At 41.1% G+C, this 14,219-nt stretch overlaps 1 protein-coding gene across 4 annotated transcripts in view; it reads right to left on the reverse strand.

Moving 5' to 3' along the window:
• Positions 1-14,219, reverse strand: part of EPHA4 (EPH receptor A4) — a 153,793-nt gene that overhangs the window by 10,187 nt on the left and 129,387 nt on the right. For all 4 annotated transcript variants that reach the window (XM_078329179.1, XM_008999563.5, XM_035305880.3 and 1 more), the window contains exons 12-15: positions 9,130-9,191; positions 8,151-8,360; positions 5,968-6,117; positions 2,029-2,222 (exon numbers count right to left, since the gene is read on the reverse strand). In XM_078329179.1, coding sequence (XP_078185305.1) covers positions 2,029-2,222; positions 5,968-6,117; positions 8,151-8,360; positions 9,130-9,191 — 616 coding nt within the window. The remainder of the gene's footprint in view (positions 1-2,028; positions 2,223-5,967; positions 6,118-8,150; positions 8,361-9,129; positions 9,192-14,219) is intronic.

Below are 14,219 nucleotides of genomic sequence, written 5' to 3' on the forward strand. Positions count from 1 at the left end.
GTTCTTAAGCTTGTTCTGGAAGTCTTTGTGCTCTTGGTGGTACAGACGTTAGCCTAATTTTGTGCTGAGTCACATACCATGTTATACTACCTCTCATTATCAGCAAGCCATAAAAAGCTTCAAGGCTATTTAAGTACCTTCAGTGAAAAGAATTTAGACCTGATAATAGTGTATCTAATACCTCAACTTGTTCTGTACTTTGGGGAAAAGAAGATGCTATGTAGTAACAGTGGCTGAATGACTTATGCTAACAGAAAAAGCACCAAACACCGAAAAACTGGCCTTGAATGGACCCCCAGACAAAATACACAGGCTCTGGTGCTACAGATCTAAAAGGTGGAAGAGGTTTTACCTTGAAATCCAAGAAGTCAGCTAGATCTGGAAAGGAGGCCTTATAGTCATCTATTTCACCGTCTTGGAGAACAGAAGGACAAGAAACAGCCCCACAATAATAGAAGACTTTTTTTTTTTTAAGATTCACATAGTGACCAAGTGGCAGGGGTGAAATGTTAATTCACCCCTTTTCAGTGTCATTTGAAAAGAGCTAGACCATTGTGCTTTTCGTATAGTGGCCAATGACAGGGATTTGAAAACCTGGAGGAGAATATAGGTTATGTCTACTACCTAGTCCACAGTTCTCTTTTTTTTCATGTAATGTGTATTCCTTCTCCTAGGATCTCTAGGCAAAGTTTTCAGGAGAAAGATGGGAGGAAAACATCATAAGGCCTGCAAAGACTGGAAGGGCTTGAATATTGTGGGGAAAATGTCCTTCTGTTTTTAACACAGGATCGTGATGAAGCAGAAGCCTGTGAGGAGCTCAGACTTGGAGATGAGTGGGTGTGACACCTCTTGCAGGCCTGAGTCACCTGGTCTATTATGCCTGTATTCTAAAATAATTTAACTGATAAAGATGGTCTGCAACCTTTCAGATGAGGCTACTGATATGTAGGTACCCTGAATCTTATTCCAGTAAAGTCCATTCTCCATGTAGAAAGTTCCTGCTGAACTTACAGGATGTTCAAATATCTTTATGTTCTTTAGAGACTGATATACTTCTTCATTTTGCTCATTCCAAGAAAATCACTACCTCTTTCAGGTGGTTCACCTGTTTTGGTCTTTAAAATCCTTCCTAAACATTCACCTGCATGCTTTGTAACTTGATCATTTCCTGTCTTGGCCCTGTTTCCTCCTATATTCTGAAAGACTCAGAGAAGGGAAACCAGAAGAACTGAAACCTAATGAATCGCTTTCCTATAATTAACAGTTTATAAGTCAACTTAAAACTGCAGGGCTTAAATATCTGTCTTCTAACCTTTATTTCTTGCTATTCCAATGTTTCTGCCCCATTTCAAAATATAGCAACTGGCCGGGCGCGGTGGCTCAAGCCTGTAATCCCAGCACTTTGGGAGGCCGAGGTGGGTGGATCACGAGGTCAAGAGATCCAGACCATCCTGGTCAATATGGTGAAACCCCGTCTCTACTCAAAATACAAAAAATTATCTGGGCACGGTGGTGCCTGCCTGTAATCCCAGCTACTCGGGAGGCTGAGGCAGGAGAATTGCCTGAACCCAGTAGGCGGAGGTTGCGGTGAGCCGAGATCGCGCCATTGCACTCCAGCCTGGGTAACGAGCGAAAAGTCCGTCTCAAAAAAACAAAAACAAAAATAAAAACAAAATAATAGCAACTACTGATCTGAACGTCTTCTAAAAGTACATTTCATCCCTCTTCCTAAATTTCAGGTCTGGCATCCTAAAACAGGCACTTCAGTTATTTATTTGCTATTATTATTTATTACTATTATTTAAATGTTTTCCTTATAACTATTTGAGGCCTGACCGGTATTAGGCTAATTCAAAATGCTGAACAGAACTACCTTAAATACTCTACTAATTGAGAAAGAAGCCACCCAGCTTGCAGAGAGCCCTGAAGTGGCCTCTGATGAAAAGGCAGGAATTTAAGTGAGTCACCACTTGCCTGCCTCCTGTAATGTGTTTTTTCATACATCACTATTAAGTAAGCATGGCTGACCTGGAGCTCTCCGTCCCCGTCCTCTTCAAGCTGTTGGGGTTGCGGATGAGTTTGTCCAACATGTTGACAATCTGCCCAAATTTAGGCCTGTCGCTTCTCTCCTTCTGCCAGCAGTCTAGCATCAGCTGGTGCAGTGCAATGGGGCAGTCCATCGGAGGGGGTAACCGATAGCCTTCCTCGATGGCTTTAATCACCTATGGAAGACAACAAGATGGTACCTTATGCTGCCAGGCAAGCTGCTGTTCGAGGTTCACCCTTCTCACTGGCATGTTTCTTGTACATGAAGCTGCCAGCAAGCTTGAGTCTGGGAACAGCTCCAACTGCTTCACATAAGCCAAAGCTGGACCTGAGTATCGCTGGCAACAGGAGATGGAAGCCAGCTGTTGCTATGAGGCGTACTCTAAAGGGAAGACGCATCTATGTTCCAAAGTGGCTAGAGCCCCATCAGATCAGCAACGTGGTATCAGTTTTGGTGATGGCCCTCAGAGATCACATGGCCCTACCTCCCACCCCCAGTCCCCTGCCTCCCTTCATTCTAGTATTCAGCATCAGCACACCTAAACACTCTTAGCAAAAGAGACTCTGACTCAGCAGTGCTAAAGACTTCCCTTGGGAAGCAATTAATAGCTGCCTCCAAAATGGAATTTTCTTTGCATCCTTCTAAACCCCTGTCCTCTTACATGGACAGCTAGTAGGTCCACACCAGAGCCCAGTCCAGATGCCCAGCCATTTTTTGGTTTGCATTACTCTACCCTTAGACACCAGTTTGCATTTCGTTCCTGGGCTCAGTTGGCTGTTAGTCCACCCTGTTAAAGGTGCTGGTATGTAGATTTTTTTTAAAAAAAGTAAAAAACAATTTAAAAAATTCTTTCTTTGGGGGCATTTACATTTTAAAGGAGACCATCTCACATCTAAGGAAGGAAGTTATCACGGTAGATGATAATTGTCTTATTGCTCATGACCATCCAGAGTGGTCTCCTTGCCTAGTAAGTCATATGTAACTCATTCAGCAGTCTCTTTGTTAATTCTAATTTTCCTACTCTGTCTTCACAGGCATTACATTCTTTTCTTTTCTTTTTTTTTTTTTTGAGACGGAGTTTTGCTCGTTACCCATGCTGAAGTGCAATGGTGCGATCTCGGCTCACCGCAACCTCCGCCTCCTGGGCTCAGGCAATTCTCCTGCCTCAGCCTCCTGAGTAGCTGGGATTACAGGCACGTGCCACCATGCCCAGCTAATTTTTTGTATTTTGAGTAGAGATGGAGTTTCACCATATTGACCAGGATGGTCTTAATCTCTTGAACTTGTGATCCATCCGCCCTGGCCACCCAAAGTGCTGGGATTACAGGCATGAGCCACCGCGCCCGGCCCTACATTATTTTCTTATAGACTTTTCTCTAATGTCCTCCCCCTGCTTTGGGGTATAAATTTCAATAAAGTGATATTTTAGGACATGCCAAATTTATAAAGGGGAATCACTTCACAGTTTTTTTGATATTCATTATCTTTGTTTATGGGTATCCTCTGAGATTCTGGAGGCGATTTTATTTGTTTTGGAGTCTAAAAGTTTTATTTGCTTTAAGTCACTCCATTTATTTTTCTTTCTATCAAAATGATAGCTGCCAGCGAAATAACCAGTGCTTGAGCCATCCCAATGACCCCTTGGATTCACCTGTGATGGTTCTATTGACTGCTTAGAAATTAGCCTTCGACAGAAAAGAGTCTGTTGGGTCCAGCGTCTATGGATTAGTATGACTGTGGGCTTTTTAGCAAGCACACCATTTCAGTTTAACAAATCATCTTGTGATTTATTAAACCCTCTGATCCTTTTTCTCCTACGTATTTGGCCAACATCATTATCAGTATTACCTACTTTTCTTTGTAAAGTAGACTTTTCTATGCTGTCCTACTGAACCTTATTCTATTTGTTTCTAGCAATTACACTAGGTCAGTTTGATCACCTGGGTTTCTTTTATCTTTCCAGGTGCATGGTGTTGACTCTAGACTTGATGAGAACATTCGCACTAATTGAGGAAAATGAAAGCAACACTGGGCTCATGCCAGGGGAACATAAATTGTTATAACCCCTTAGACTGATTAATACTCTTTCATAAGCTCCCTATCCACTGCCAGCTTGGAAGGTGGCTCATAGGTTAGCAAAGCATATTTTCTCAGTTTACTGCTAAATATTTTGAGGGGCAGAAGATTAAACTAAACAAAGAAGCTTGCTAAGTTTGACATATTTTCAACAGTTACTTTCACTCCATTTACCATAATATGCCAAATTAATTCTATGCATCAAAGTAATTCTCCAGATACATTTCCTGTTGATTCCTGTTCTACATAGAATCCAACACAGGGGCAAACAATAGATCAATATTATTTGTGAACAAGAAACGGCTTCAGATGCCTTTTCGTGGATAAAGCCAGAGAACTGAAAGTTCAAAACAATAGAATTGTTTTAATATATATATAAACTGCCAAAATTAGAGATCTGAACATATTTAGGACGGAAAATCTGACATCCTTAGATACTCTGCTCTTATAAACATTTGGCCATGACTTTCAATGGAAGAGAAAGAAAGTTTATGTACCAAATAATTATGTATACATTTACTATTTGCTCATTTAGGCTTTTTGTCTTTGTCCCTCTGAGAGTCTCTAATCTGAATCCAAATGTGGCTACAAGAAGGTACTAGAAGCTGTCTGCATTGCATAATCACATAAACAATAGATTACATGCTATTCACCTACATAGTTTTTTTCCAGCCTGTAATAATCTATCACTTAGGCTAGCTGCTTTCTTCCCATCTGCTATGAATCTTCTGTTATTAATTCACAGATAATACAGTGTGAACACTTCCATTCCCCTTAATCTGGTTGATCAGCATGGAGAATTCTTTTTGCCCCACCAGATATGGAATGCATCATTTTCTCTGTTGCTCCAAACATTCTTTAATGGATAAGGCGACCTGAATCCTATTTCTTAAGTGTACCTGGTTCTTTAACTGTCAAGGCAGGGCAACTTCCTGGGGCTTCAGGAGGACAAGGCAGATAGATAGGTCACATTCCACCACAGAGAGAAGTTTTGAAACAAAGTTTCCAAAATATAATTCTAACTGATAATCTGAAGACCTTACATTTGTAAGCACTCTGATAATGGTCTACCACATACATAAAAAATTAGGAAAGTTTCAAAAAGTGTAGGTGGCCATTTAATTTTGATATGATTTCCGGTCTTTGCAGAACGAACGTATACTTTTCCAGAATTGGCTAAAACATGTTCTAGGAAGACCCCTTGATTTAGGATTTTCTCTTTTTTCTTTTCTTTCTTTCTTTCTTTTTTTTTTTAACTTTCTTTCTCACTGGAGATGTTTGTAATTAAATTCTATTACTCTGGAATCTTATTAGTGTCATTGCTGAATCCTTTTCTGAAATTGCAGGCATCGTGGATACTCCCTTACGAAGTAGTCCAGATGGTACATTTAAAGGGATGTGCATAATTTACCAAGGGTCATTGAGTGAAGCTTTATTTTAGAGTCCTCAAGGGGCAAGCTCTAATTACAACGCTGCCAGTTTTAAAGTATTCACTAGTTTTCTCTCAATAAACCTTTCATGTCCATTTTCTCCTATGTGAAATTTATTTTTTCATAATCTTTGTATTATGAAAACTTTAAGCTTCTTCAAATTTAAAGCTTAATTTTGTTTCACTGGTAATTTTAAAGTTCACCAGGTAAAAATACCATCCCATATTGTTTATCTATGAATCTATGTCTATATGCCTCTATCTCCCATACTGTACCATGCAGCCATTTAATTCTCTATTAAGAAATTTGAGTTTAATGTATCATTTCAAACCCCCTGCTCACTCCATCATACAGTAATGCAGAACTTTCTAAATCTCATTGTGAAAAGATATATTTCAGAACAGAGAGACTTACATCTTGATTGGACATATCCCAATAGGGCCTCTCTCCATACGACATCACTTCCCACATAACGATTCCGTAGCTCCATACATCACTGGCTGATGTGAATTTACGATAGGCAATTGCTTCTGGCGCAGTCCACCGGATAGGAATCTTGCCACCCTGCGAACAGTGGAGCCATAAGTTATTCCTTAAGTACATCACTGATGTGCCATTTTAGATTCTGAATGTAGTTCCTGCCAGCCAAGCAGGACAACAGCATTCTTGAGACAGCTCTCAAAACAGTAAGACACTTGTTCATTTTAACTCAAGTCTTCCAGGTTAAGACAGTTCTTCTCATGTTTGCTTTGCTCACAGGGAAGTGACTATGTAATCTAATTATGTTTTTAAAGCCTACCCTACCTATAATCTGAGCTCTGCTTAAGGAAATATTCTAGAAAAAAGAAATCTCAGGTTTTACAAAATATATGTTATCCACAGGATATCAGTGGATATGTATCTGATATTTGTTTGATTTCTTGTTGGATTCTCTCACCCAAGAGCACAAAGGAAGGCAATGCTTAATACTGCTTCAGAACTCATGAATTAAGGAATTAAAACATGAACACTTCCATCCATCACACAAGTCTACCTCCTCTTATATAGCACGAGAAACATGCCAAATAGCTAGGAGATGATAGTTAAATAGGCCTTCAGAGAAAGCCACATAATACCAAATACTAGAGCCATTACTGATTTTAATGGAGTAAGGGTAGGATTTTAGTTGCTATTAAATTTAAAAAAAAAAAAAAAACCTTGTAAAATGGTAAAGCAACTGAATATTACCCCGTAAAAGTTTAAAAAACGCACTTTTTTTTTCTTGCCTCAAATGTCTTGTTTATGCTTAGGTATAAGATGTTTTCAGTCAAGTTTTCCATGTCCTAGGGTTCCCCCTGGGAAAATTAATTCAAGTCAAATTCAGACCCTTGAGGTATTCCCAGGGCGATCATTTAAAAATATTCTTTGCTTTATTAGGTAGGGCTACTAAACAGGACAATAAATTGTACTGGAAATTGCTTTGATACATTGCAGTGGGCTCTGAAAACCCAGTGAATTGCATTCATCCTTGTTACATACAGAAGGACACTTGTGCTGCATTCCCTGCTGCTTAAATATTTGGCTAAGGTTTTATCTATGTAAATGCATCATTCTAGGAGTTTCCTTTAACTTTTCTTTCTCCAACTACTGGGAAAAAAATAAAAGATCTTCAACATTCACAAAGATGTATTCTTTTCTAAATGAATGGACTTGGAATTAAAAAAAGACATGCATAAGATTCAAAACTGGAGCCAAAGAAATAGAATACTCCCCCCCCCCCACCCCAACCAAACAACAACAAAAACCCTCCATTGCTTGGGATTGCAGATGCAAAATGAGGAGTGTTAAAGGGGGAAAATGGCTGGTAACTGTCAGGTTCGTGTTGATTTTAACAGTGTCAGTGTTAATGGCCAATAACTGTTTTATGATTCTGTGTTTATTCCATTAGTATTTTATATTCAGATAGTCAAGCTAAGATAGCGCAGCCATTAACTGTGTACTTAAAACTCTTAACTGTGTCCTAATCCCCGCTTATCTACCAGTGGTAAAATGAAGGCCATTAGATACTAGAAAACCTTGCATGATATAAATGTTTTATAAAAGCCTGTGTATCTGTTCTGAGATTTGTAGCCAACCAACTAGAAACATTGCTTTGTCTCATTTAGAATAAGGAAGAAAGAGGCAGGAAGACAGGCAGGCAAGTACAAGGGCAAAAACAAAATAAATGAGCGAAGCTATCATTTGATTTTCTCAGTAACTGATCATTTGTTGTGTAAACTGATCCTTAATGCTTGCTTCTCAGTTCGCTTTTTATTTAAGACACCATCTTATTGTCCATTAGCACTTTGCCGCACCCCCCGCCAAAAAAAACCATAGAGGGAAAGATAATTTCTTTTAGTTTGTGGCTGTTAATATGGTCATACATCTAGAGTCAGTTTCAAAATCCCTCTTTTCTTGTAAACGTGGTTTAAAAATGGATGCAGGAACATGAAGAGGCTTCAAGGGATGAGAAAACTTAAAAAAAAATTTTAAAAATCACAAAGGGTTTCAATGTCAAAGCAAGAAGAGAGGAACAGTTTCACCAGAGCGAAAGCCCCAATGTCACCCATCTTTCTTACCCTGGTAGTGTAAGCTGCTTCCGGATCATCCTCAAGCACTCGGGACATGCCAAAATCAGACACTTTGCAGACCAAGTTGCTGTTTACCAGGATGTTCCGTGCGGCCAGATCACGATGCACATAGCTCATATCAGATAAATACTTCATCCCGGACCCGATGCCACGAAGCATGCCCACCAGCTGAATGACTGTAAATCTGCCATCATTTTTCTGCATAGAAAAGGAGCAAGGAACAATCCCATTAGCATTAGGCCAAATTAATTCTCACCAAACATTTATTACTTGGATCTTTTTGGATCTCTGTATCCGGTTTGCAATGAAACCTCAACATTATTTTCAGGCCTTTCTGACCAAAGTCACTAATTCACTAGCAGACTGTACCCTAGGAGCTGGGTTGGCTTCCTGTAATACATGGACATTATCCAACTGTAATGAATCTATGGTTCAAACAGCTCCACATTACAAGAATAAATCAAAAACTACCCTCGTTGAACATGGATTATTTAATAGCCTTAAAAATCACATCATTCTCCATTTTTCCTCTTCTGTGCCCCATTAAAAAAAAAAAAATCCACGAATACAACCAAACAGAATGAATGCAAGGACTCTGTGAGGAGTTTTCGAAATAGCAACATTCTCCCAGCACTTTGGGAGGCCAAGGCGGGTGGATCACAAGGTCAGGAGATTGAGACCATCCTGGTCAACATGGTGAAACCCCGTCTCTACTAAAAATACAAAAAATTAGCTGGTCACGGTGGTGTGTGCCTGTAATCCCAGCTACTCAGGAGGCTGAGGCAGGAGAATTGTCTGAACCCAGGAGGCGGAGGTTGCCGTGAGCCGAGATCGCGCCATTGCACTCCAGCCTGGGTAACAAGAGTGAAACTCCGTCTCAAAAAAAAAAGAAGAACAAATGCAAGGACTCTGTCAGGAGTTTTCGAAATAGCAACATTCTTGGGTTTAATATAAAGTAGTCACATACCCTGAGGAATGCATCCAAGGAACCATTCTCCATGTACTCTGTAATGATCATTACTGGTTTACCTAGAGTTTTCAGAAAGAAAAACACAAACCTTTGATGAGCACTGCAGTTAATGAGATAAAAATGGGCTGCGCACAATTTTACTGCCAAGACACCTGTCTTGTGTGATCTAATTTAATTAAAACAAGCCAAGCTTATGCCTCAGCTGTGGGGCGCTAGGAATGAAATATTAAAAGGATGAGTAGGTTTAAATTCCATCTGGATGGTTAACCCTTTGGGTGGCTTGTTGACAAGGTCTTTAACTAAAGTGGCCTCTGGTATCCAGGGAGCACATGAATGGATAATTGCTCTCTCAAGCAAAAGGGGAAAATGATAAATGGGAAGGCTTGTTTCAATGCAAAAATAATCTTTAGGATAATTAATATATTTTGTCCCCAGAAGAGCCACTTGTAAGAAGCTAAGGAAGTTGATAGCAGATAAACTTCTTTTCTTTATTTAGAGAAACGCACGTTTCAGGAAGAAGTAGCTATGCTACAATACCCAGACACTTTTTTTGTGAGACAGAGTCTCACTCTGTCACCCAGGCTGGAGTGCAGTGGCTCTTGGATCTTGGCTCACTGCAACTTCCGCCTCCTGGGTTTAAGCAATTCTCCAGCCTCAGTCTCCCGAGTAGCTGAATTACAGGTGCCTGCCACTATGCCCAGCTAATTTTTTGTATTTTTAGTAGAGACGGGGTTTCCCCATGTTGGCCAGGCTGGTCTCGGACTCCTGACCTCAGGATTCACCCCACTTAGCCTCCCAAAGTGTTGGGATTACAGGTGTGAGCCACCACGCCCAGCCTCAAACACATCTTAAAACCAAGCCTGCATGACATAAACCTCTCACTGCTGTCTTGCTCAGCTCAGGGGCTCTGTCCTCTCTCTTCACTTTTCCCAGCTATGAATAAACTTGCTTCCGTTTGATTCCTTAAACTGCCTACCTCAAAAAACAAACCAAAAAACCAGAACAGTCACAGGAAGGATCCAGTAAATGATTTCATCTGAGATAGGAATTTAAATTCAGTACCAGAAGATCCTTGTTCCCCCCGCATCCCACCCCCATTTTTTAGCAAAGAAGTAAAAATGATTTTAAGCTCTGAGAGAAATGAGTTGGAAACAAGATTTTCATTGAAGTCCATTCTCTGAGGACTTTAGGACATAAGAGCCATTCTTTATTTTCTTGATCACCAGCAATGAGCTCAAGGTCTGAAATTCCTTCTTTCTAAAGGGTATTGTTGGGGAGTGAAGGGTTGGAATCTTTAGGCTTTTTTTTTTCCTAAGGATAAAACAGGTCCTTAAAATATTCTCGTGGAAGAAATTAAAATATCAGTTTGATACATCGAAAATATTCACACTGGCCAGGCACGGTGGCTCATGCCTGTAATTCCAGCACTTTGGGAGGCCAAAGTGGGGGGATCACTTGTGGTGAGGAGTTTGAGACCAGCCTGATCAACATGGTGAAACCCTGTCTCTATTAAAAAATACAAAACTTAGCCGGGTGCAGTGGCACATGCCTGTAGTCCTGGCTGCTTGGGAGGCTGAGGCAGGAGAATTGCTTAAACCTGGGAGGAGGAGGTTGCAGTGACCCGAAATCATATCAATGCACTCCAGCCTGGGCGACAAGAGCGAAACTGCTCTCAAAATAAATAAATAAATAAAATAGTACCATGGACATTTTATTTTCAAGTGAGGAAAGAAGACTGGCAGAAAAAGTAGGAATCTTGGTGCAGACCAAAGGATGGGTAAAACCATTTCTAAGTCTTTTCCCTTTGCCAACAGGGGTGATGCCTACACATTCTCTATCAATATATATAGAAAATGCTTAGTTATCAGATTATTTTATCCTGTGTGACCAGAGTCTTATACTTAAATATATATAATTTATTTAATGAGACAGGGTCTGACTCTGTGGCCCGGGCTAGGGTGCAGTGGCACTAGCTCATTGCAGCCTTGAACTCCTGAGCTCAAGGGATCCTCCTGCCTCAGCCTCCTGAGTAGCTGGGATTACAGGCATTAGCCACCAAGCCCAACTTGTGACCACAGTCTTCTGACAGAACAAATGTGTCTAAATGAGTGTTAATCAACCTGCCTCCATCAAAAGATACTTTGTCAACTAATGAGAAAGGGCAGCCTCTCATGGCTGTGCACTAACACCTCCTTGCATTTCACCAGATCCCTCCGGAGTTGTGGAGACGACAGGAGAGGATCTAAAAGAGCGGGTCATGCGGAGAATTTACGATCCTCCTGCCAATTTAAAAAGTTACCCAAGTAACTGCTGGTAATGAATTCACACGCTTCCACTCTACCCTTTCACCCTCACACCTCCCTAGTCGGACTCTTGGCACCATCTTCACAATTTTTCCACATTCCTTTTTCTGTTTATTAAAAGTATCCATTTGTCAGAACCTTTATGAGCTCTACAAGAGAAATAAAGATTAATGTCTCCATAAGCAGAGGGGCTTATAAAATAGGCTTGGGCTGGGCTCTTGGATGGAGGGGTCTCCTTCCCTGCACCACACAGGGATGCAATGGGGAGGAAAGGGGTGGGGGATGGGGATAGCTTCTCCAATAGAAATTTTAAATCATTTTAATTCAGTGACAACTGCATTATGCAAATGTGCCCAGTCGTTTATAACAGTTACAGCTGTAATAGCTACGCGTTTCAGAGGCGCAGTGGGACTTTAATACAAAGATCCCCTGTTTCTTCTCTTTTCTGCAGAGGTGCTATGAAAATCACTGTCTGCGACAGGAAAAATATCCTAAACTGAACAGAGCCTCCTTTTTAGAAAATGGACCTGCAAAAGTATTTAAAGGGAATGTTATCTTTTAATTAAAGTAGTGAAGGGCTCTAGGCGGCCCTGAAGGCCAGAGGCAGCAGAAAGATATCCTGTCTGTAAAACTAATCTCAAAAAGCAAATAGAGCTATTCTATGCTAATTATAACCTTCACTTTAGGCAGAAAATCATATATCCTTCCGCCAAGGTTCCTTTTTTTTTAAGATTCTGAAGATGGGGCAAGAAGTACCTACTTCTTAAGACATAATAGTATCATTGAACACATAGAGGTATGTTTTGAAAAAATTTGCTATTGTGCTAACCACTCTAAATATTCTATTTCATCTCCAGAACAACCTTATAAAGCAAATGCTATTTTTACCCCCATTTTACAGATGAGAAAACCAAAACAGAGAGATTGAACAAGTAGTCCAAAGTCACAAGCTTTAGTACCAGCAGAGCTTGTATGCACGTTGTTTGTCCCCAGGCTAATGGTTCTCCAAGTGTCCTTCCTGTACCAGCCACACTGACTGCACCTGTGCTGAGTGCTCTAGAACTGCGAACTTATGGGCCGCATACCACGTGTTGAATCAAACCTCTGAGGAGGAGGCTTGTCCTGACAAGCTTTCCAGAAGATTCTTACTTATGTTTAAGTTTGAGGATCTCTGAACTGAATAGTGTATACTTTCTCTCCCATTTTAGTAACCACCTCATTTCTTTTACCAAAGGATTTTGTACTTTGTGTCCTCCTAGCCACCTCCCCCAGGCCTAATGTCTTTTTTTCTTTTCTTTTCTTTTTTTTAAATACAGACAGGTCTCCTTCTGTTGCCTGGACTGAAGTGCAGTGGCACTATCATAGCTCACTATGACATGGATAGGAGGCAGGGAAACACTGAGAAGAAGAGGATGGTTCCCCTACAAAGGCCCTACCCTGAAGCCTGGAAACCATGACTGCTCAGCTGGGGACAGCCAAACTCTAGGGGAAGATTATCTTCCCACTCCATCCCCTTTCCGGTGCCCCATCCTACTGAGAGCCACCTCCATTACCCAATAAAACCTCCACAGTTACCATCCTTCAAGTCATGTGACCTGATTCTTCCTGGACAATGGACAGGAACCCAGACACTAAGAGGGGAGGGTGTAAAAGGCTGTCACTCTGACTCTCCACTAAGCTGGTTAACAGCCATCTGCTGATGACAACTGCTAAAAGAGCATTATTTGCATCATATACCCTCTGGGGCTCCAGAAGTCACAGGCAACTGCTCACCCAGGCTCCTGCAGGCACTAACCTGTGTGCTCCCTCTCCAACAAGAAGTCTGAGCTTGGTGGCCAAGCAAAACAAGCCACACCCTGTTGCAAGTTCCATGAGGGGTTCAGGGAACTTTCCCATCTCAGCTGCAGCCTTGAACTCCTGGGTTTAAGTGATCCTCCTGCCTTAGGCTCCTAAGTACCTAGGACTACAGGTATGAGCCATTGTACCCAGCATCAGTTTTTCTCTCTAGCCTACTTTCCTCCAACTGCTTCACCCTACCAGGATGGCTATATTGTCATTACTATGTGCACGCTGACTGAAGATGCTTTCCACAGACACCTTGAATCAAAGAAGAAAAGACTTGGCCTTCCAGGAGACATGGCCCCAGGCTTAAAAGATCCTTGACTTGTAGTAATTATAGTGTGTATGAGGCATCCTGAAATAGAGCCACCTCAACAGGGACTGCCTCAGCTGTACTGTCCCTGTGACACTTTATAAGTTGGTCTTGGCCAGCCTTACAGATGTATTGAGGGTTCGCTTCACAAGATGCATCTGTTGAGCTATGTTGCATTTTAACTGAAGCATGGTTCACAGGCTCAGCGAATGCTAATGGACTAAAAAAGGAAAGTTCAACCAGGTGTTACTGCAAATAGGTGCTGAACTGCAACAGCCATAAATCAGGCAGAGCAGACAAGCAAATCCCCCAGTATAATAAAGATTCCCAAGCTTCGCTCTCTGCATCTGGAACCGAAGCTTCCAGCACAAGGTGTGGCCAGGTTTTGTTGTGCTTTATAGGAAAAGTACTTAAATTTTATTTTGCTTACCATCTGCTTGTGCCTACCCTATGACAATCAGTTTGGCCTAGCAAATATCTGAAAGATGGCATGGCATACCAAAAATCTGCAATATTAATTTCCTTAAAATCTCACACAAGCTGCCTTGGAAATAGGGTATCAGCTGAAACCATAGACCCATTTAGAGCTGACTACAAGATTAATGACTTGTCCTGCACTGATTTCCTCCTAT

Source organism: Callithrix jacchus, chromosome 6 (assembly GCF_049354715.1).
Source record: "Callithrix jacchus isolate 240 chromosome 6, calJac240_pri, whole genome shotgun sequence".
In the NCBI taxonomy this organism is placed as follows: Eukaryota; Metazoa; Chordata; class Mammalia; order Primates; family Cebidae; genus Callithrix; species Callithrix jacchus.